This window comes from Schistocerca gregaria, chromosome 6 (genome assembly GCF_023897955.1).
Source record: "Schistocerca gregaria isolate iqSchGreg1 chromosome 6, iqSchGreg1.2, whole genome shotgun sequence".
Classification (NCBI taxonomy): domain Eukaryota; kingdom Metazoa; phylum Arthropoda; class Insecta; order Orthoptera; family Acrididae; genus Schistocerca; species Schistocerca gregaria.
The window spans coordinates 293,404,460-293,430,079 of NC_064925.1; the positions used below are offsets into that span (position 1 = coordinate 293,404,460).

Here is a 25,620-nt window from a genome sequence, read left to right on the forward strand (position 1 = left end):
ATGACGGTGGTGGCCTTCGAAAACTCGAGCATTTTATGCGAAGTGACTTGGCTTAAAACCTGAGAAGATTTCATTCAGCTTCAGACCATGTCCGCTCGCATTGTGAACATCACCGTGGCCCAGCTGCCGGCAGGCAAAGCTGCGACACCCCCACCATGTGAATGCTGCCTTATTTTATGTAACAGTAGCCACTGGACAAAGCCATACGCCTCATGCTCCTGAATTCACCCAGCATGACACTGCTCGCGACACTGAATTGATAATGGACGTCAGCGACTCGACAGTGACAACACGACCGAAGCGCCAAGAACAAGAACCTAATATAACTGATCAGACGGAGCAAACCCCAGAATCTACTATAGTTCTTCAGGCGAGTCACACTCCAGAAAACGAGAAAACCAAGTCTCCACATCGCAAAGGAAAGGACCGTTACCAAAAATCAAATGTGGCAGCGAAAAATGCTGAAACCACCTCAAGAGGCAGCCCTTAAAGAAAGAAAGAGCAGACTGGCTCACAAGGCCTCTGAATCAGCAACGCCTTTGCAAGAAAAAGCAAACCATATTAGCAACAATCTACATGAGGAGCCACCCAGAAATTCGGTGTTGAGTATGCGTGCATCTGACTCTATGAAATCTAAAACAAGAAAATCACGCCACACGTCAATAGACCATTTGCCACACGAAAGATCGCAGCCGAGAACCAATTACGACACAGAGAAAGTACTTCTTGAGATTACACATGCAGACAACGACACATAAAAAATTAATCTACACAAAATCTGGGCAGATGAGTTGGACGGATACGAAGAAATGGCTGAAATTGCAAGAACGCGCCAGATCTCTGCCCAACACGATCAAGATCAACCGAACACGATAGACACCATTTTGCTAGAACAGACATCTGCGAAAGAATATGTTTCCGACGCATTTCTTATGCCGAATATTTATAGTGATAATGAATAAGATCCGATGAACGCAGCATAAGCATTCAAAATAGTCACGCTGAACTTTAATAAGCTACGCTTCTCTTAGCATCTACAACACTTTCGAGACTTCCAACATGCAGCCAACGCTGATATACTGCTCCTCCACGAAGTAACGGACATTAGATTAGAGAAGATACGTGGGCAGTGTGATATACCTTTTGCATTTCTTACTTTTATATTTTCATCCTCTTTAAAAGCAAAAAGAAAAGATGAGGTGGTAGTAGCCCAGCGTAGAGCCTGTGCCTACCGTCAGGTATTTTTGACTTTCAGATGTTAAAAGACAGAGCAGTTTTTGTTCTTGTACGAGTTGTTGGAAGGAAGGTTTCGCTCAGTGAGTGAACGAGTGAGAACCGCCATTTTTTAGCGAGTAATTGCAGACCGCCATTGTGTGTATTTTCTGTGTGCATCGAACAGAAATATAGTAGTGTTTTATTAACAGAATATTTGTGAGAGTTATTATTATTTCAAGTAGTAATGCAATAAGAAGAACGGAAGCCCACCTGTGTACTTCGGAAAATTTACGAAGATCCGAATATAACAACACGGCCACAGTCAAGGAGACGGCGATCGGACATAATATTAATAATTGGTACGCATAAAATACTATGAAGACGATTTATTTATATAAATATAAACTAAAATGATTCCTTTCTCGTTACAGGCAATGCCTAGCTTATTGTGCTTGTCCTTCATGCCAAAGAATTAATCTCTTTAATTCATCCATTTTAAAAAAGCCACACATTCCAACATTTTATTGTCATTCATTCCCTATCCTATTATATTATCATTTTATTATATTATAGCAGAACAGCATAATCTACCCTGGTGTCCGTATACAGAAGTGGGAACCGTCAGTCTCACGAAAGAAGGCATCCGTGTCACACAGAAAAAACTGGTAAGTAGCAGGGGAACTGCAGCTACTATTAACAACACTGGGATCATCAACGTCTACGCAACGTCTGGCAATAATAACAGGCGCGCTATAGCGAAATTTTTTAAAAATAAAATAGTTTCTCTCCTCAGTAATTATCAAGACCACACAATCTTATCCAGCGACTTTAATTATGTTCTCACTTCAAAAAGATCAAACACCGAATTTCAATAAATATGTAGAACTGGAGCATATAGTCCATATGTCGCAGTTAAGCGATACGTGGGAACATGCCCACGATGCAGAGCCTGGCTTCACCCACTGTGTCGTCATTCAGCAAGCAGGCTAGACGGGGTCCATGTATCAGCTGATTTAAAGAACCACGTCCTCCAGTCTGAGGTGTGGTACAATTGTTTCTCGGATCATTCTGTGCAGAGCGCTACAATTGAGTTGAGAAAACAAGAGACTTATAGCACTAGCGGCTTGTGGAAACTAAATACCTCAAATCTACAAGATGAGGTATGTCGCGTGGCATTTATCAATATACAGAAAGAGTGTGAAAGCAGAATTTCGTTATATAACTCTACCACAGATTTGTAGCTGCAGTGTGCGAAGCCAAAGGTAAGAAAAACGCTGGTTGAATACTCACGGCACAAAACTTTTTGGTACAAAAAAAAGACTGAGTTTTATTTTAAATGAGTCAGAGGTTTGTACACATTGGACGCACAAGTAATAGAGAATTATACAAGGGTTCATAAAATGAAAGCAAAGATTTTAGCTCTGAAACAGCAGCAGGCGGCAGTTTTTAAAATATTGGCGAGAGTGCAGAATGTGTGAGAATAACAGAGGAGACAGAAAAATATTAAGAGAACATAAGTTAAATGATGGAACAACTTTTAAGAAACAAAATGAAATAAAGGACGTGATTTATAAATAAATCTCAGAACTAATGTGCAACATACCTATCGACAACGCTGACAAGATCTCTGTAGGAACATACAAGGCAGAACTAGTGCAGAGGAAACGGAAAATTTTACATATGACTTAGAGGAGACGAGCTTAAAAAAGCAATAGCACGGAGTTCTAAAAATAAATCTGCAGGACCCGATGGCACCCCTTTAGAATTCCACCAGGTTTTCTGGCCTCAAACTAAAAGCAAGTTGCTATGCATGTTCATCGTGCTCATAAACGGTATTTCCTGAAGAATGGTAGTCCAGCAAACGAAGGCACAGAAAACTTGCACCAACACACATTGCTCAACATCGATTACAAGACCATGGCCAGTGTTTTGGCAAGAAGAATGAAAATGGTAATGAACTCCAACACTGGCCCTTACTAAACATGTGTAAGAAAAGACAAAGATCCACCAGTATATACGCGAATACAGGGATCCGATATCAACCGCAGAAGTCTGCCCTCATAATATGTGCAGTAGTGTCATTAGACTTCGAGAAGGCGTCTGATGAAGCAGGTCATCAGTATCTTCTCAAAATCTTGGAAGCAGTGGGATTCCTACCACTAATCATACGGATTTTTCAACAAATATTATAAAAGAGTACCGCACGAATAATGACATCCGTACGACAGGGCTGCCCCATGTCAGTGGCCCTATTCGCAGTTGCCACCGAACCTCCCATCTCGACATACACGCTTCAACTGCAAGGACTTCACATAAATGGCAGTACGCAGCTCTTACGCAGACGATGTGGGCGCCCTGGTCACAGATGAAGATAAAGTGGCGCAATCTTTTCAGACTGTACACACACACAAACTTGAATCTGCTGCCAAGCCAAATAAAAGGAAGGCAGGCGTCATGGACGTAAGCAGAGGGATACGCATGCAAAATCAGAGACAGTTAGCGAAAGTACTCAAATTGAAATGTTTAGATATTGAATTTAGAAGCAAAATCCGACACAACATTGTTGTTAGTTACAAAATGCTACTTACAAGCATACGAGCGACTGTACAAGCAAACAGTTTGAGGCAACTCGATGAGATACAGAACACTACCCTTTATATAACATCTATGTTGCACAAGCCTTGACAAAACCCTCAGAACCAGCAAAAAGAGTTATGTCGCCGATAGGAAACTGTGTGCCAAAGCCATATTTTCGAAGTGAAGTTCGACACACCAACACTCCTCACAACGAATGGAGAATTGAACCTCATCGATGTCAGTTACAAGTTACGAGCGTTATACGTGTGTCGAACTCACAAGCAGTGGGAAAAGTCGCCAGACAGCTTGACGGCCCACTTACTGAGAGAAATTGCTCCTGCCAGCCTGTAACCGTCTACAGGTGTACACCATATTCCTAACGATCTTTTCATTATAAGAAAAAAAATGGGCTGCAGTATCTGCAACCCACATGGCAGAATGGAAGGTCCCTGTTTCTTTGGCAGTGCTGTGAATCACATTACATATTTCACATCTGCAATAGCACAGAATGCTTGGCTGTGTATGGTTCCATTAAGCGGAGCAGCAGTCCATTATGCTATTGTTTTTAGAAAATGTCTCATTCAGGTATTTCCTGATAAATGAGTTGGACATGGTTCTGTCTATTTGTCTGCACCTGTGGAGTGGCCATCGCAAAATGCCGGTCTGTTATCTTACAACAATGCCTTATAGTGTTGCATTAAACAGAAGGGTACTGCCCCACTTTACAGTTGACAAATATAAGGATGCTGTTCAAAGTGCGTTTTCTGCCATCAAGCCAGTAATGTTGAGGAAAATCTCACATTGTACATAGACGATAATCATAAATATGTATGTGTGTATGTCTGGGATCTCTGCCCAAACCACTCCATCGACTTCAAACCAAATATGGCACAAAAGCTGCAGGCCTCAACACTATCAGTATTTCGGGGTACCTTCTAGCTCCAATAGGACCGAAGATGCAGGCAGACACGTGTTTTCCAGCACCTGTTGTATGTAGGCTGCCCTGCGTAACAGGCACGTTATTTGGGAAAAAATAACGAGCTCCCAAATCAACCTGCTTTGCAGGGCAGACCGCATGTCAGGAGAAATAAACAGTTTTCCTGGCCATGGCATGTAGGCTGCCCAGCACAAAAGGTGCATTGTGTTGTAGTAGTATTGGTCTGCTTTTCATGACAGCCAGTACGTTAGGGGCAAATAAATGATTTTCGAGCCCCTCATGTGTAGCGTGTCCCGCATGATGAATGTGTTGAGAGAGTAGTATCAAGCCACAGTACTCAACTGTATTACAGGCGCTATATGTGCTGATGAGCACAGCTGGGGACCAGTCGAGATGGATAAACAAGGTGATGAACAGAGTGAGGGGGGAGGAGAAAATAGACAGACAGAGGGCAGGTAGTGGGCAAGTGAAAAGGGAAAGACAGAGTTGGAAAAATTGAGGTGGTGGAGGATATGGTCAGAGGTCAAGGGAGAAAGATGTAGTCAGATAGAGGGTGGACAAAATGAACAAAAAGAGAGGGAGGAGGAGATAAAGACTCAGAGAGAGTGAGGAGGAGGAGATAGATGTGGTAGGATGAGGTGGATGTGAGTTCAATAAATAAGTCGAATGCATATGTGAGTGAAGCTGTGGGGAAAAGGCTAGTAAATACTAAGGAATAGGCACAGTACCTAAACGTTGTCCACTGCCATGATCCCCCATTAATTCAATGCGACCATCTATGACTATGTGGACAGGGTAACGGTGTTTTGCTATTACTCTTAGCAGAGGTGTCTGTGAAGAAGGCAAGAGCTGAGAGGACAGTGTCAAAGACGAGACGGAAAAACCCCGACAGGAGAAACGGCTCAGTGAGAGAGTTGAAGGGCGGAGGTGCTGGGTACTCGGAACTGGGCAGCGGACTTCCCTGGGTACAAGCGAGGCGACGACCCGCGGCAGCGGACACAGGTCCCCCGCAGACAGTGCACGCAGCGCACCACAAGGCCGCCGGCTGCCCACCCGCTACGGCCGGCTTTATTTCGCCACGGGTACGCTGCACTCCGCTGAGTCACGGCGGAATGCGTCAGGCACTACACCGCTCTCGGACGTTTAGCTGTTCCGTCCGTTTATTTGCAGCCCCGGATAATAACTCACGCCGGCCAGTTGTGTACCGGACGTAAAAACATGCCGTCGAGAGCCCGTCCACTGCGGACTGTGTTGTGCCTCCAGTAACGAGCTTCGCGTTCTCGTGATTCGCCTTTAAATTTTTATAAAAACCTACTACAATGTGTTGTATTGTATTTCTATTAGTTCTGTTGTCCACAGAAGCAGCTTACGTATAAGACAATGGACTAGTCTTTGTATGTACAGGTGAAAGTGTCTTTGTGCATACATATTTAAATTACAAATAAACTGGGCCACAACGTCGTTGTTGATTTAAAAAAAATAAAAAATAAAAAGAAATTATGCTTTAAAAGCATGTACAAGCTCACTTCATAATGTTATGCACCATTTACATTTCACCGTTAGAATGTATAATTGAAAGTAATTATAAAAAAAAATATTTTCAAAAAACTTACACAGAGTGTTTGAAAAATAATTTCCAGAAACCAGGCGACATCTAAATATAAGCAAAACACCACTGAACAAAACTGGAAAAGGCATTAATATAGAGAAAACATATTTTAATTTCAATGTACGTATAATACAACATCTTCCATAATGTTACAGAATTTCTCTGTGGTTTTCTTGCTGAGCCAAGAGTACTGCTGCACGATGTTCCTATGGACTTTCCTTCTGACAGTTTGGTTTGGCTAACTCACTTTTTCGCGGCAGCTTCGTCTTTGAAAGGGTGTTTGATTATATTTCTCTGTATCAGTTGCACGGATGTTTTTCACAAGGCATTACGAACAAGTTTGAAGACAGAAGCTTCCATAGCAAAGCAGTACAAAATGATCTCTTCCGCGAGATCTTTACCCAAAACAGTAGGTCTGAGTCTTTTGGTTTTTGCTGCGTCCACATTTCAACTGTACCTCATGCTTCACAATCTCATAAGTGTTGTTTTTGGAGCACTGAGCTGTTTACGAGCCAAAAGAACAGACGTCACATATAAAATTCAGGTGAGGGCAGCCTATGATACCTTCAGTGCGGATGTACACGAACTGTTAACGGAATCGGCGAGATGCCCCGACTAACGAGGATAATGGGCAAGCGGCACTACATCAGTAGTGTGTGGATGAGGGATAAGTTGAGATTTTGGGTCTGGAGGTGGGGGGGGGGGGGGGAGGGGGGCTGCTAGGGTAGTCCCTGCAGTTGTGATGTCCACTGTGTCCGGATAGTGCAGTGGTCAACGCATCTCCCTGGTAAGCAGGAGATCAAGGTTCGAACCCCAGCCCGGCACAAATGTTCTACTTTCCTCATTGATTTAAATCAATGTCCTCTAGCTACTAATGTCTGTAATTCCCTTGTGTCTCGATCCATAGTGGCTTAGATAAAAATGGTGTCTGTCCTTGTGGACATGTCCGAAAGTTGATTGTGAAACTTTGTTGATAAGTGTATGACGAAAATCGTGTTTAAGGTAGACTCTTTAAAAAAAACATTTATTTACCTTGAATTCCGCTACAACATCGTGAGTCTTCAACAGCATGAAATGAATTTATCTTCAGCCCTGTTACCTGATGTCTTTCACTGTAGCAACTGCATCAGCCAGTGTTATGGTCGACTGCTTTGCAGCACATCCAACTACAACAGATGTTTATCTTTCACTATTTTGACGGCCTTTGTCTGTAACTTTAATTACGAGGTTTCCGTTGTTGAAAGGTGCTGACGTACGAGATTGCAAAACCTGTGGTTTTGTTGTGAGGAGCATGTATAATCTGTATTAGGAAATTATTACTTTAGTTTTTATCCACTAACAGGAGCTTCGTCTAAACTAGGCACTGCCCGCCCGAATAGCGGGGTTGTCTAACGCACGGCTTTCCGTATTGGGAAGGAACGTCTGGTCCCCAGCACGAATCCGCCCGGCGGACTTGGGTCGAGGTCCGGTGAGACAGCCAGTCTGTGGATGGTTTTTACGTGGTTTTCCATCTGCATCGGCGAATGCAGGCTGGTTCTCCCAATTCCGCCTCAGCTACACTATGTCGGTGATTGCTGCGCAAACAAGTTCTCCACGCATCTAAAATTTAGATCATTGTTTGGACTCTCTATAACTTGTTAAGCTGGAGAAATCGGTGCACAGACGGCAGGAAGAGAAAGCCTTTTTTTATTTTTTTACTATATGTCTTACTGCTTGTATGATGCTTACAATTCTTACGATACTTCGCTAAAGAAATTATTAAGTACGTCACTATGCTGGTTCTCGTAAATTAAGAAAGAGCACGGCAACAGTAATAAACTGAGAAAACATAAAACTAAATTTCAGTATGATGTTTCCGCAGCAGTGCTAAACAAACTTGCGATATGTAAACCAATGGCATTGCAATCCAGTGTTCTGTATGTAGTGTGTAGCCGACGATTTTCTAGGATTGGAGATGGATGTGGGGGAGGATTACATACAGCCATAAACATATGTGCACGAAAACTAGTTTTATGGTTTGATGCTGACAGCTACAATTTCCCCTCGTTACGACTGCATTTGCGTCCAACGTCCTCAATTATTTGCTGTATTTATTGCTATCTTTGTCTTACGTCACAATTTTTTGCCTGCGACACTTCCCTGTAAGACCATGGAAGATATTCCTTGATATCTTAATTCACGTCCCATCATTCTGCCCTTCCTTTTAGTTAGTATACAACTCTTATAGGCTACATCCTAGTGGTTCGGCACATTAATGTACGAATTGTTGGTAACTTAGTTTTCTCGCTTCGAAAGAAAATTTTATAAGAAAAAACTAATGAATCCGTCTGTTCTGCTGACACCTGAAGAGAAAGAAATTAATTACATAGCGAAAACAAAGACCATGCTGTGCAACTCACGGTGACAACTAAATCATTGACTTTACTCCGTATAGAAGTAAAAAAATACACTTCCACGTATTTACGTTTTGATATTTTTTGTCTGAGACATACGCTATGTGATCAAATATAACTGGACACCTGTTGTGGATATTAATATGTGGCGTGTCCAACCTTCGACTTTATGACGGTTTGAAGTCTGCTGGGGACACTTTCACCTAAGTGACTGAACGTCTGTGAACAAATGGGAGTCTGTTCTTCCCTAAGAGCCAAAACGAGAGAGGGTTGTGATGTCGGAGGCTGAGGGCTCAAACGAAGTCGACGTTCTAACTCATCCCAAGGTGTTCCATTGGGTTCAGGTTGGGACTCTAGACAGGCCAGTCCATTTCAACAATTTTTACTGTACATAAACAACAGATGCTGTTTCATGACAGCGTGCATTCTCATGCTGATACAAACAACTTTAGTCTCTGAACTGTTCCTCGTACGCAACGCTCTAAAATGTATCCAGTCCTTCTGCATTTAGCGTCTTATTACGCGAAATAAGGGAACTACTCCATAATCACGAACATCATGTAGCCACACTTAACTGTCGGCACTCCTCGTGGTGCACATAACGTTTCCGGGCATTCGCGAAACCCAAACTCTTTCACAGGATTGCCACAGGGAATTGCGTGACTAATCAATTCTAATCACTCGTTCCAGTCTTCCACTATCCAGTGTTTTATAACACCTCAAGCGTCACTTAGCACTGTCTTACAGAAATGTGTGGCATGATGAGCTGTTCGACCACTTTACTCCGTTCTATTTAACTTCCTACACCCAATATAGTAAAAACTTTTGTCAGTGAGTGAAGAAAAACGAGGGAGAGTATGTATGTTAAAACTGATTGAACAATTTCGATCATCATTTATTATAAATGGCATATGAAAACTACAGTGGTGTCACTCTATTCAATATTTGTTGTAAGATATTCTCAAACTGTCTTCTAGATCGAATCCAACCGTTGGCAGACACTGTTATGGGAGAATATCAAGGAGGATTTGGTCACAGGAGGTCTACTATCGACCAAATCTTTGTCCAATGTCAGATCGTAGACTGGTGGGAGTTTGGCCAAGAACTGCACATGCCGTTTGTCGAATTCAGAAAAGCATATGATTGCATTCATCGGGAAAGTATGATGAGGTGTCTGGAAGAGTTCGGATTTTCCCAAGAACCTAGTAAGTCTCACGAAGGCCTGCCTGATGGTTACTACAGCTAAGGTAAAAATTGTAAATAAGGTGTCAAACATTCAAACTGAAAACTGGGCTACGGCAGGGTGATGGACTATCACCTGTTTTTTTGAATCTCGCATTAGGGAAGGTAATGCGAGAGATGTAGTCTAATGAACTAAGAGGAGTCCAGACCGGTGATGTGAACATCAAGTACCTCGGATATGCCGATGATATAATGCTACTATCTGGGTCGCAAGAAGAGTTAGGGGAAATGGCTGACAGTCTGGAAACAAAGGCGAGGAAAATTGTATTTCAAATCAATCGTGACAAGACGGAATAGATGGTACTACACCGTAGATATACTGAAACTCAAGCACCATTTACACCCTTACAGACAACTGAAGGTTCTTATCGTTAGTCAAGGAGTTCTAATATCTGGGCGCAGTATTCAGAGAGTAACCATCCAGTAAAATGGAAATACAGGCAAGACTACCGGCAGGTAATCGCCTTAATGCTCTCCTCAAAACCAGAAGTTTGTCGAGACATTTCAAAATAAATACCTACAAAACACTCCTCCAGCCAGTAGTACTATATGGATGTGCCACCTGTAGTACAACCAAGCAGGATCTGAACAGACTGATGACATTTGAAAGGAAAGACCTTAGGAAGATTTTTGGACCAGTTCACGATAATGAGGGAAAAATGGAGGATTCGTGACAATATAGAGTTGTATATTTACGAAGAGCCGAACATCGTGGCTACAATGAAGACGTGACGACTCCAGTGGGCAGGGCATGTTGTTCGAATGCAGGACAACCGATGGCCGAAAACTGTACTCAACACCAAGCCTACCGGCAGAAGGCCCGTAGGAAGACTAGAAATCGATGGAGTGACTGCGTATCCAAAGACCTTCAGAGAGTGGGACTGCTGGAAGGATGGCAGAAAGGCGCTGAAGACAGGCTGAAGTGGAGGCAGTCTCTCAAAGCAGGTCGCGGTGCGTTGGGTTCAAATGGGTCTGAGCCCTATGGGACTTAACATCGGAGGTCATCAGTCCCCTAGGACTTAGAACTACGTAAACTTAACTAAGAACATTGCACACATCCAAGCCCGAGGCAGGATTCGAACCTGCCACCGTAGCAGTCACGCGGTTCCGGACTCAAGCACCTAGAACCGCTCGGCTACAAAGACTCGCGGTCCAGTGGGCCTGATCGCGTAAAGTAAGTAGTCATTTATTATAAAACAAACGAGACACACTTGGTTTTCTTCTCTGTACCCATTTCTTCTCTTATATAGAGACATACAAGATAGTCATTTTGTCACTATGTAATTAGAATAATAATGATCATAGTTAATTTTGAATTTCTCATTGTGCAAATAACGTAATCGTTACTAATCATTTTTAAAACTGTGTTTTATGTTTCAGAAACTCAATTACGTTAGAAGCGATCACTTAGACGATGTGCGGGGCACGCTCCATCGGGGCGGCATTATATGCATACACTGAGGTGGCAAAAGTTGTAGTTAGCTCCTGATATCGCGTCAGACCTCCTTTTCCCCAGCGTAGGGCAGCAACTCGACGTGGCGCGGAATCAACGAGTTGTCGAAAGTCCCTTGTAGAAAGACTGACCCACGCTGTTTGCATAGCTGTCCATAACTGCAAAAGTGCTACCGGTACACGATTTTGTGCACGAACTCACCCCTCGCTTATGTCTGATGAATGTTCGGCGTCATTTATGTCGCGCGTTCTGGACGGCTAAATCGTGAGCTCGGACTGTCCAAAGTATCCTTCGAACTAACTGCGAACAGTTGTGGCCCGATGACATGGCGCATTGTCATGAAGTCCGTCTTTGCCTGGGAATAGTCGCCAGGTAGCCGAAGTAACCATTTACAGTCAATGATCGGTTCAGCTGGCCCAGAGGACCGAATTTATGCCACATAAACACAGCCCACACCATTATTAAACAACCACCAGCTTGCACAGTGCCTTGTTGACAACTTAGGTCCATGACTTCGTGGGGTTTCCGCCACACTCGAAACCTGACATCAGCTCCTACTAACTGCAATCGAGTCTCAGCTGAGCTGGCCGGTGTTTCTCACTAGTCTAGAGTCCAACCGACATCGTCGCGGGTCCACAAAAGGCGCTGCAGGCGATGTCGTGCTGTTAGCAAAGGCACTCGCGTCGATCGGTAGCTGCCATAGTCTGTTAACTCTAGGTTTCACAGCATTGTCCTCACAGATACGTTCACCGTGCGTCCCACACTGATTTCTCCAGTTACACTCCTGGAAATGGAAAAAAGAACACATTGACACCGGTGTGTCAGACCCACCATACTTGCTCCGGACACTGCGAGAGGGCTGTACAAGCAATGATCACACGCACGGCACAGCGGACACACCAGGAACCGCGGTGTTGGCCGTCGAATGGCGCTAGCTGCGCAGCATTTGTGCACCGCCGCCGTCAGTGTCAGCCAGTTTGCCGTGGCATACGGAGCTCCATCGCAGTCTTTAACACTGGTAACATGCCGCGACAGCGTGGACGTGAACCGTATGTGCAGTTGACGGACTTTGAGAGAGGGCGTATAGTGGTCATGCGGGAGGCCGGGTGGACGTACCGCCGAATTGCTCAACACGTGGGGCGTGAGGTCTCCACAGTACATAGATGTTGTCGCCAGTGGTCGGCGGAAGGTGCACGTGCCCATCGACCTGGGACTGGACCGCAGCGACGCACGGATGCACGCCAAGACCGTAGGATCCTACGCAGTGCCGTAGGGGACCGCACCGCCACTTCCCAGCAAATTAGGGACACTGTTGCTCCTGGGGTATCGGCGAGGACCATTCGCAACCGTCTCCATGAAGCTGGGCTACGGTCCCGCACACCGTTAGGCCGTCTTGCGCTCACGCCCCAACATCGTGCAGCCCGCCTCCAGTGGTGTCGCGACAGGCGTGTATGGAGGGGCGAATGGAGACGTGTCGTCTTCAGCGATGAGAGTCGCTTCTGCCTTGGTGCCAATGATGGTCGTATGCGTGTTTGGCGCCGTGCAGGTGAGCGCCACAATCAGGACTGCATACGACCGAGGCACACAGGGCCAACACCCGGCATCATGGTGTGGGGAGCGATCTCCTACACTGGCCGTACACCTCTGGTGATCGTCGAGGGGACACTGAATAGTGCACGGTACATCCAAACCGCCATCGAACCCATCGTTCTACCATTCCTAGACCGGCAAGGGAACTTGCTGTTCCAACAGGACAATGCACGTCCGCATGTATCCCGTGCCACCCAACGTGCTCTAGAAGGTGTAAGTCAACTACCCTGGCCAGCAAGATCTCCGGATCTGTCCCCCATTGAGCATGTTTGGGACTGGATGAAGCGTCGTCTCACGCGGTCTGCACGTCCAGCACGAACGCTGGTCCAACTGAGGCGCCAGGTAGAAATGGCATGGCAAGCCGTTCCACAGGACTACATCCAGCATCTCTACGATCGTCTCCATGGGAGAATAGCAGCCTGCATTGCTGCGAAAGGTGGATATACACTGTACTAGTGCCGACATTGTGCATGCTCTGTTGCCTGTGTCTATGTGCCTGTGGTTCTGTCAGTGTGATCATGTGATGTATCTGACCCCAGGAATGTGTCAATAAAGTTTCCCCTTCCTGGGACAATGAATTCACGGTGTTCTTATTTCAATTTCCAGGAGTGTATTTCACGCAGTGTTGCTTGTATCTTAGCACGGACAACTCTACGAAAACGACATTTCTCGGTTCTTGAAGTGAAGGCCGTCGGCCACAGCGTTGTCCATGATAAGAGGTAATGCCTGATATTTGGTATTCTCTTGACACTGTGGATCTCAGAGTATTGAATTCCCTGATTTCTGAAATGAAATGTTCCATGCGCTGAACTTCAACTACGATCTCCGGCAATGCACGGTCCTCTTATACCATGTGTACGCGATATTACTGCCGTCTGTATATGTGCATATCGCTGTGCCATGAATTTTGTCGTTTCAGTGTATTTGCATGTTTTCAAGTCGAACCTGGAGGCAAAATTGCTTTAAATACGAAGTTCGTTTGTTATTGGTCAAATGCAACTCATTCTACTACTTATTATCAAGGTCCGCCATCGCCTGAATTATCTGCTCTTCCATGACGATATCTGCTCCTAATATCACCACAAAACACAATATTAAAGGTAAAAGCGCATATGCTGGTCCAGTGTGGAGTTTTGCTTAAATATGACATAAATTTCAGTTTTCACATGACAGTATTCCACTCTCGCCGTGGCCTTTACGACGTATCTCAACTCAAGAACAATTAGTTTTCTGATGCACAGTGCAGTCTCGAATACTTTTTTATGCAGTTTGCGGGATACATTACAACAGTCATCACGCTAGCTGAACTTTTGGCAGGACAGTTATTCCTACTGCTGATTTCGTGCGAATTTTTTTCATCCATCCTCCTCAGTGCTCATCAGGCCTGTCCGTCTGTGCTCGAGTGTTTCCTCGTGCTGTCTTGGTTCAAATGGCTCTGAGCACTATGGGACTTAACTTCTGAGGTCATCAGTCCCCTAGAACTTAGAACTACTTAAACCTAACCAACCTAAGGACATCACATACATCCATGCCCGAGGCAGGATCCGAACCTGCGACCGTATCGGTCGCGCGGTTCCAGACTGTAGCGCCTAGAACCGCTCGGCCACCCCGGCCGGCTCTCGTGTTGGTTTAGATGTGGTTGTCGCTTCGCATTGCCACATCACAGTCACATCACCAACAGAGGACTTGGGCTGCTTAAGGAGGTTGGAAATGCCCCTGGTGGGTTTATTGCTCTGATAACATACGGTGACTGATTTACGTTCGAAGTCACTGATTTTTCCAGAGCGACCCATCCTGCCGCTGTTACTGCTCCTCCCCTGACTCCTTTTAAACTGGTGGGTTCGCCACTCGTGAGATCTAGTGGTCAATTCCGCATTGCATAGGGGCGTTCGGATACTTTTGATCAGTGTACTGTCCCGGAATTAAACCAACAGTGTCCACCATCCCTCGGTTCGGAACAAGGTTTTCGGGAGCTTTCCATTGGCGCCGGAATGGAAATTACCTTGTATGTATTGTACGTGAACCGGGAACCTAGAAACGACGGAGAAGCTCCGTCCCCGCCGCAGCCGCAGTTGTCCACAACCCCACGACGACTATTGTAGTCCACTTAACCCCTCCGCCGCCTCACACCGAACCCAGGGTTATTGTGCGATTCGGCCCCCGGTGTAGCCCCCAGGGAACGTCTCACACCAGACGAGTGTAGCCCCTATGTTTGCGTGGTAGAGTAATGGTAGTGTACGCGTACGTGGACATCATCATCGAAAGCAATTGATGCGTTCCAGCCGAGCACTGAAACACAAACGGCCACAATACAGCGGTAGGCACGTGAAGGTAATTTTGCAGCAGGTCAGTGCTCGACCCCATGTCGCAAAACCCGTCAGAATATACATGGAAACGTTGAAATGTGAAGTTCTATGCCTCCCGCCGTATTCTCCATACGTTGTTCTCTCTGACTACCACCTTTTTCGGTCAGCACTTCCGATCATATGAACTAGAGCAAAATTGAATCGATTCATGGATCCCCACAAAAGACGCCCAGTTCTTCCACCACTAGATTCGTATGCTATCCGAAAGATGGGAGAATCATAATTTTTTTGTAAGTTTTTCACAATAAGACCGCGAACTTCGAGGAAAAACGGCGGAAGCAAAGTTGTAGACCTAGTAGGAAAATGTAAGCAGGTTTCAGCGCACAGGAAACCTCTCACTCGCCTGCGTGCAATCCAGAAATTTAGAAAATATTTCCGTCTGAAATTAAAGAAAAATCAGCCATCTTTAGACCTGCCAAATATTTACTACTGTCACGTAGCCCAAGAACAACAACAAACAGTGAAAACGCTAAACGATTTGAGCTATCTAGCACTGTTTGCATAAGAATGTGTGCATTATTGGATTGTCTAATCACATCAGTCTTTCCTCTGCCCAGTTAGGCTAGTTTCGACTAGATAGCTACGTGATTTTCACACGATCTTTTTACTTCCTACTTACTGGTGTCCTCACATATCTAAACCTTTTGTCATCTCGTTCTCCATTTCATCCATGCGACTATGGAGCAAATTACTATCTAACCTGTGTTTTATCGAAAACTACTCCGCATTTACGATGACAAAGCTTTGTTGTCACTGGCGTACCTTCCCTCTGAAAATAGCCCACCTGTTTTCTATCTATCCAACTGCGGATTAATATCTCTGCCACACTGTAAACTACCACCTTTCGTACGTATCTGTTTCTGTACTTTTTCCTTCCATCTCATTCGTTTCTCACTCTTCCTTTGACCAGTAAACTTACCTTCACTGACTCCTTCTGTACTGCTGGCACATTTTTCTGTTCTACGTCTACGTACATAATCCGCTAACCACCGTATGGTGCATGGCGGAGGGTATCTTGTACCACTATTAGTCGTTCCCGTTGCTGCTCCACTCATGAAAACAACGTCGCCTTTCCTCCATGGTTCCCATTTGGGTTTACGGAGCATCTCCGATCGAGCCTATCGGTAACAAATCTTGCGGCTTGCCTCTGAATTGTTTCGATGACTTCATTTGATCCGACCTAGTGGACATTCCAAACACTCGACCGCTACTCGAAGTTGGGTCACACTAGCGTACTGTTTGCCGTCTCCTTTACAGATGAGCTACACTTCCCTAAAAACCTCCGAGTAAACCGAACTCGACCCATCACCTTCCCTACTACCGGCCTGGCAGTCAAATTTCAAATAACATTCGACAAGAACGTAGTGATGAAATTGCTTAATGTAAGACCAATACTTCTTAAATTTCTTACATTTATAACTATATAATTTTAATTTTCATTGCTATAACATGCTCACGTACTGCACAATTGTAATGTAGACTCACAAGGACGTCTAGTCAGATGCAAGAGAGTGCCTTAGCCCCTGCTCTTGCAAGATGAAATAAATGCATAAATAAATAAAATAGGCTAATAATTTCCGATGCTTCAAGTGTACAAAAAATTGGTTAATGTCCATGGATTTCCGGTAAGTTGATTTAATTGCAGAACAGCAACTTGTGTTAACCAGTTCAATATAGAACAGCCAAACTTGCAAGATTCATTTCTTTATTTAACTGAACATTTTCAAATCATCCTGCAAGATGGAAAGTTAAAATACTAATTTATCCAATAAACTGTTACAAAAATTGCTGGGTGCAATAAGAAGATACAGAACATATAGTGCCATGATATACGTACCAGCCAGACAGACCAGTATTTTCCGAAGTAGCATATAAACCATATCAAGATTATGCTTGCATGTATAACAAAGTCAAGTTTAATCGTGTACATTGACAGAACAAACATATTATAACTAAGTATACTTTCTACTCTTCCACAAGGAAACCTCACCTAGGGGTCGCCCTATAAGGTTGTAAGGAATGTCTTTGTTGCAACTTCCAATCATCAAGGATGAAACAATTAGTACGATAAAAATACAAGTCAACTGCAATAGTTAAGCTCTTCTAACTCTGTAATAAAGACATTCCCTACATCTTGATAGGGCGCCCCCTGCGTGAGGTTTCCTTTTGGCAGCGATGGAAGTAGACTATCAGTTATGCGTTTGTTCTGTCACTGTTCATATTTAAACTTGACTTTGTTGTACATTTATGTATAATCTTGAGAGGGTTACATATCATTTCGGAAAATTTTGCTATGTCTGTCTGGTACGTATATCCAGGTACTATACGTTCTCTATCTTCTTACATCCACTCAGTAATTTCTGTAAAAAGTTTATTGGATAAACTGCGATTTTAACTTTCCGCCTTGAAGAATGAGTTGAAAGGGGGTTCAGGCATCCCGAAAATAGCCATCAATTAAATAAAAAAGTAAATCTTGCAACTTTGACTGTTTGTATATCAGATTGGTTAAATGTCTTGGTGAATTTACATTTTTGCTGTGTTCTGTGCTTTGTACAGATCTAGACACAGATAGAAATTCACTGAATTAAAGAAAATACACATTATTTGTGTTTTTGTACCGGTCTCAATTTCAACCAATAAGCCGACAACGAAAAGTGAACACGTGATCGAAAGGCTGAGTAAATGATGCATGGAAGATCAACGTAGGTCGAGAATAATGAGCTGTTATCCACTCTGCAATCTTATCAAAAACCGGCAATTAAGGAGCAGGTGACAGGTGTTGGTACTCACCAACAAGCCTGGAGGTAACTGCGGTGTTTCCCTGTGAGGACTCTACCAGCTCCATGGGTGATGTGGGTCTTTGAGTGTGGACGCGCGGGAGTGACCTGACGGTTGCGAAGTCGCTACGGGCGGCTAGCTTCTGAGGAAAGGAACAGCACGGCGTCTGATTTGCACGAGAGGCGGGCGTGTACTGACGAGGGACGGCGTCCCGGCCGTTGTCAGTCGCGACAGGTCGGCGGCGGTGGTGGGGGGTTCACGCGTCATCGGCAGCAGCGCATGCGCAGTACGGCCGCCGCGCGGAAGCTACCGTGCGCCGAAAGAGTCTCCGACGGTTCTCGCAGACGGAATGCGATGCACCTGTGTGAAGCGTGTGGGAGGATAACTGGACGGAGATAAACGATCTTCAAGAACACGCAAAGCGTGCGGCGGATGCGCCCAATTAATTAATTCTCCGGACAAATTAGCTAAACTGGCTATGACGAAATACCTGCTATCACTATGTGTTTCGACGCTAAAAATTTCCTACAGCCTACGGACTTGACACATCGGGAACTTGTAAGCTGTTGACAAACAATTCGTTCAAAATGCAATGTTGGGTTATCTGAGGTCAAATATAGTTACGAAATTAACGAGACGCGTGTTGAATTGTAATTCTGAACTAGGTTGTGCAGTGATCGAACATTATTTCTCATTAGCTATTTTGTCAGCTGATACTACATCTACATGTGCACACTACAAACCACTTTACGGTGGTGGCGGAGAGTACATCTGGCACTAGCCCCCCCCCCCCCCCCCCCCCCCGCTCCCTCCCCTGCGCCTGTTCCATTTGCTGCGAATGGCGCGTTAGGAGAATGATTGTCGATGAAGCTCTATATGAACTCCTATATACATAAAAACTGAGGTCGCAGTTTCGTGTCCTTCCGTATGTGCAGGCTAATCTCAGGAACTGCTGTAGGGATTTTGATTCGGTTTTCGCTTATATAGGAAGGTTTTTGTACATAATTTATAAATATTTTTAACAAATTGTCTGAATTATGATGAAGTAGAGTTTAATTGCGAAAGCAGTGACGCAGTTGCCACATAGCGAGAAGGTGCTATAATTCGAGAGAGGAGCAATTACCTGAGACAGTGGAAAGCGTTGCAATGTGCGTTTGGTGTGGTGGTATAGTGGCAAAGAGACTAATTGGACGTACATCGCCATTCTGTCATGCAGTGAAACATCTTGTGGTAACATCGGTAGAACATTATTTAGGAAATCATCATACATTGCACCATTTAGATTGCCATCGGTAAAATGGGGGCCAATTATCCTTCCTCCCATAATGCCGCACCACACATTAACCCGCCAAGGTCGCTGATGTTCCACTTGTCGCAGCCATCGGGGATTTACCGTTGCTCAATAGTGTATATTCAGCCGGTTAACGTTACCGTTGTTGGTGAATGACGCTTCGTCGCTAAATAGAACGCGTGCAAAAAATCTGTCATCTTCCCGTAATTTCTCTTGTGCCCAGTTGCAGAACTGTACACGACGTTCAAAGTCGTCGCCATGCAATTCCTGGTGCATTGAAATATGGTACGGGTGAAATCGATGTTGATGCAGCATTCTCAACAACGAGGTTTTTGAGATTCCCGATTCTCGCGCAATTTGTCTGCTAGTGACGTGCGGATTAGCCGCGACAGCAGCCAAAACACCTACTTTGGCATCGTCATTTGTTCAGGTCGTGATTGACTTTTCACATGTGGCTGAACACTTCCTGTTTCCTTAAATAACGTTACTAACCGGCGAACGGTCCGGACACTTGGATGACGTCGTCCAGGATACCGAGCAGCAGACATAGCATACGCCCGTTGGGCATTTTGATCACATTAGCCATACATCAACACGATATCGACCTTTTCCGCAATTGGTAAACGGTCCATTTTAACTCAATGTATCACGAAGCAAATACCGTCCGCACTGGCGGGTTGTTCCGTGATAGAAACGTACTTATACGTTTGTGACTATTACAGCTCCATCTATCACAAAGCGAAAAAAGTGGTCCAACTAAAACATTCAAATTTCTCTACGTAATACACGAATATGTAATAAAAAATGGGGATTCCTACTTAAAAAATCGCAGTTGATATCCGTTTGACCTATGGCAGCGCCATCTAGCGGGCCAACCATAGCGTCATCTGGTTTCCCGCTTCAAGCTAGACGAGTTACATTCTTTGTAGTTTTTTCGTTTGATACTTATTTCGTGAGATATTTGGCCTCGTCACTATCAATGGACCTCCCGGTATATTGAATCACCCCCACAAATACACTCATGATTCGCATACAATATTTACACTTGTTGTAAACACATTACTTGCGTCCCTATGTGCTTCCGTCATTGCCTTGAGGTGTCACTCCAATCGCTAATTCCATATGGAACACACAATATCCACACCTCCAGACAATTTTTCTGCTGCGTCCCGCTTACGTTGCTAAGTTACATGAAAGTGATGACATTCACTTACTTAACGTTATTCACTGAATAATTTTACTCGTGACCCACAAATAAAATATGCTACGCCAGTCACGTCGTCTGGCCTAGATACTTAATGCTACCTGTACGAAACCGGGCCAGGTCGCTGGTCTTTACATAATTCACCTTGCGTATCTTTGAGTTCGCAAAACTCAAAGCACTTTGTCGCCTGACTTGAAATTTCGACACGACGTTACATTCTTATCGCGTGTGGTTTTATACACCCATGTTTTAATGCATATCATACGCTCTAATAAGGAACCCCTTGAGTGCGACGCCACAAGTTCACTCTTTAGTAAGACTCATCTGAAAGTGTTGTGTTAAGAGTTGTATCAGGAAAAATATTAGCTGCTAGGAACTCACCACGTGCATTAGGAGGGCTACAGGAAATGGGTGTCCGGAAGGCGCAGAGATCAGCCTTCTGTGGGATGTATGTATTACACTTCGCAAAATGGACATCGTCGACACCCAAAAAATGTTCAAAACAAACCATTAACTTGCACAGTGAACACCAAATGAAAAATGGCGCGCCACAGTGTTCACAAAGTTTCGCATTATCAAGATCGAAGGCGAACTCCTTGGGAGTAACACAACGTGCAGGACTTTAAGCTAGGTATCCAACCTTAAAGATTGCATGCAGAATCACACTGTTGTAACGGGGTGATGAGAACTGATGGAATGTGATGGCACGCAACCGAATGCGAAACAGTCTGTCCTGGAGCTTATCGTGAATCTACCTATCCTTTAATACGTGGCTACAGATAGTGCATAATATGTTTTATAGGCACGGAAAAAACGAACATCCAGAGGCTGAATATATTCAGTGTTTCCAGGTGGTGCGCATTCCAAGAAGTATAGATTGCTCTAAAGGAGTGTAATTTTTATACGCAGACCTGGAATCACGCAAAAGTAAGTTGTTTTGACCAGCTACTAGCCAAAAGCAGCATTCTCTTATGCCCACTCTAAATTACTGTGACGTAAATATTACCCACAGTCCTTGCAAGATCCCGCACACGAGAAGGAATCGTAGGGGGGCAGGATACCTCCAACTTCTCGCAGTATAATAAATAACGTTTCAGCCAATTTACCATTAAGATTAACAGTCAGCATATTTGTATACGAATGCGTTAAGGCATTGATGTTAGCTGATCTTGGTACAGTTCTATTAGTAATTTCCAGTGTCCATTTCATTTGCATTTCCTATATGAATCCCGTCTGGTCTGAGTTGAAAACAAATTTCTTACTGAGCAGTGTTAAAAGTTTGTTTATCTCATTTACAAATTTTCTGACCGATTCCACAGTTAGCTGTGCATCCTCACGTAGACGTTTTATTTGAAATTTCATTATCTTACACCTTTCAGTTCTGTAGCACTGTTTGAAGTTATGCAATGACCCACTGCTTCACTTGAAACCACAGTAATCTATGTTGCGTGCAGTTTGGTGTGCATAACATAGAAGATCACATCCCGTAAATTGTATCGAGAAAACTTGAAACGCGCAAACACCAGTGTTTTCAGAAGTGCGACTTGTCCTTCCTTGAATATCCGTAGTTTTTCTCACGCAATACACGGTCATATTGCTGCGGAATTATCCGAAAGCTGTTCATAACTGCTTTTGTACTACGCTGTTGATGATCTTCTATGTACATAATTGTGTTAAGTTCTCGCTCCTTGGACAAAGATTGTCCTTTACTACCTTTCACTGAAGACAGCAATTGCGGCTCCCTGTCTGACAAGGGTGAAAAACAAAATGACACGATACATGTTTCAGTATCGTCATCATTGTACTTCTCATGTACACTATCAGCACATTTAATAATTTTTTGCATAATTCCTCTATTCTTCAGCATCCCCCTCCCCTCCCCGCACTTCCTTGCATGTATTGTTAACATGCCCATCATCCCTTTCAGGGATTATTGCTAACTACTGATTCAGTAGCCATTTCCTCCCTCTGAGACATACTACTTTCATGAGGAACCAATATCCCTCTCCGTACCTCACCCCGAACTTCTATCATTAACCAAAGGACAAACTGAGTAAGTCTCAATAAAGCCTTTGATTTAATTAAATTTATCGAATAAATTTTAGTATCACAACTATTTAATACATAAAATACTAGGATATATGAATCCACACAGAGAATATACTGATACACACTTAAGCCATACCTTCACTTTGGACACATCATACCCACACAATGGCCTAGCATATATGCTACATTTGGTCCTAGCTTTAACATTTAAAAGTGCCCATTTACCATAGGTGTATCTTATTTAAAAGAAAAAGTCATTCACTTCACATTTTTATTCCTATTCCTTTATTAGTTACCCTTTTGTCCCCTCCCCACTATAATAGTTTCTTCTTTTTATTAGTAATTTTATAACCCCTCCATCCATATTTCTACACCCCCCCCCCCCCCCCCCCCCATCCTATCACACTCCATATGCCTACAGTCTTCAATGAATGATTCATTGTATTCTTGATCTTGTGTTTCTTCTCAATTGTTTATTACCTCTCTTAGAAGTAACTATGATCAATAATGTTACAGTTATCTTTGTTGTTAAGAAATAGGAATCAACCCACTTGCACTTGGAGCTTTCATATGTGGTAGCTGATTAAGTTGGTAACATTAGTACGTCATCTTAACATCATATAAATAAGATGTCACTACCATAACATGTAAATAAGATTTATAGCACCAAGATTGCAGCCGCGTGTATCAATACCACGGTGTACTTACGTTTGTAATCGTATCTCATCAACCATTAACAAATATTAGGATAAATAAATTAAAATTATGTTAAATTTAAATGTACTGTGTAACATGAAATCTTTTGTTTATTTTATTTGTTTAAATACTTTTATGTACAAGACATGTTTCACATATCTGTGTTTTTTGCACTTATTCCTAAGTAATGTTCTTCCACATATAACAGGATTTACATGCCTGATGATACATACATCATATATATCGCTTCAAACCTTACTGGTTAATTAATGAATGAGTAGAATAGGTAACTGCACTGTATTGTATTAATTCTGAATTGAGGCAAAATTACACAACTTAGAGTTGGCCATGTGTTAATTTCGCGTACAATGCTGTATATTTGCCTACTAAAATGTACCTCAAACAACGTCAGTGACTAGCTGGACTGCTATATTTATGGATGCAGCGAAATTATCCAGAGGTTTGTTACTGTTTATGTTTATAAGCAGGAAACTTCATTGTATACTAAGATAAACAGGTACTGCAAAGATGTGACAACTACCAAAGAAAATAAATTTCTCCTAACATTTCCTATCCTATCGGACATTGAGTCATAATACTAAAAAAAAGGTCATCTGCTTGTAACAGGGATTTCTTTGACCAAGACAATTTCACACTTAGCCAACTGTCATTCAGTTAAGATGATGTACTGAGTAATGAAACAAAGCAGTAGGCTCTGCCAGCAATATCGACTCTTAGACAATGTGTATAATAGTGTATTTTAATAAGAAAATATGCCACCTTAGGCAATTTATAACACTTGTAAGTAAGCATTAAAAATATGGATTCTTATATGGTTGTCCTCCCCCCCCCATGATCCATGGACCTTGCCGTTGGTGGGGAGGCTTGCGTGCCTCAGCGATACAGATAGCCGTGCCGTAGGTGCAACCACAACGGAGGGGTATCTGTTGAGAGGCCAGACAAACGTGTGGTTCCTGAAGAGGGGCAGCAGCCTTTTCAGTAGTTGCAGGGGCAACAGTCTGGATGATTGACTGATCTGACCTTGTAACAATAACCAAAACGGCCTTGCTGTTGTGGTACTGCGAACGGCTGAAAGCAAGGGGAAACTACGGCCGTAATTTTTCCCGAGGGAATGCAGCTTTACTGTGTGATTAAATGATGATGGCGTCCTCTTGGGTAAAATATTCCGGAGGTAAAATAGTCCCCCATTCGGATCTCCGGGCGGGGACTACTCAAGAGGATGTCGTTATCAGGAGAAAGAAAACTGGCATTCTACGGATCGGAGCGTGGAATGTCAGATCCCTTAATCGGGCAGGTAGGTTACAAAATTTAAAAAGGGAAATGGATAGGTTAAAGTTAGATATAGTGGGAATTAGTGAAGTTCGGTGGCAGGAGGAACAAGACTTTTGGTCAGGTGACTACAGTGTTATAAGCACAAAATCAAATAGGGATAATGCAGGAGTAGGTTTAATAATGAATAGGAAAATAGGAATGCGGGTAAGCTACTACAAGCAGCATAGTGAACGTATTATTGTGGCCAAGATAGATACGAAGCCCACACCTACTACAGTAGTACAAGTTTATATTCCAACTAGCTCTGCAGATGACGAAGAAATTGAAGAAATGGATGATCGAATAAAAGAAATTATTCAGATAGTGAAGGGTGACGAAAATTTAATAGTCATGGGTGACTGGAATTCGGTAGTAGGAAAAGGGAGAGAAGGAAATGTAGTAGGCGAATATGGTTCAAATGGCTCTGAGCACTATGGGACTCAACTGCTGTGGTCTTCAGTCCCCTAGAACTTAGAACTACTTAAAGCTAACTAACCTAAGGACATCACACACAACCATGCGCGAGGCAGGATTCGAACCTGCGACCGTAGCAGTCGCACGGTTCCGGACTGCGCGCCTAGAACCGCGAGACCACGCGGCCGGCGGTGAATATGGACTGGGGCAAAGAAATGAAAGAGTAATCCACCTGGTAGAATTTTGCACAGAGCACAACTTAATCATAGCTAACACTTGGTTCAAGTATAATAAAAGAAGCTGTATACATGGAAGAATCCTGGAGATACTGACAGGTTTCAGATAGATTATATAATGGTAAGACAGAGATTTAGGAACCAGGTTTTAAATTGTAAGACATTTACAGGGGCAGATGTGGACTCTGACCACAATCTATTGGTTATAACATGTAGATTAAAACTAAAGAAACTGCAA

General features: G+C 43.6%; 1 protein-coding gene across 1 annotated transcript in view; it reads right to left on the reverse strand.

Annotated features, from left to right (window-relative positions):
- LOC126278085 (uncharacterized) overlaps positions 1-18,377 on the reverse strand; it is a 532,462-nt gene extending 514,085 nt beyond the window's left edge. Inside the window, exon 1 of the mRNA XM_049977929.1 lies at positions 18,173-18,377. Coding sequence (XP_049833886.1) covers positions 18,173-18,227 — 55 coding nt within the window. The 5' untranslated portion in view covers positions 18,228-18,377. The remainder of the gene's footprint in view (positions 1-18,172) is intronic.
- Between the last annotated feature and the right edge of the window lie 7,243 nt (positions 18,378-25,620).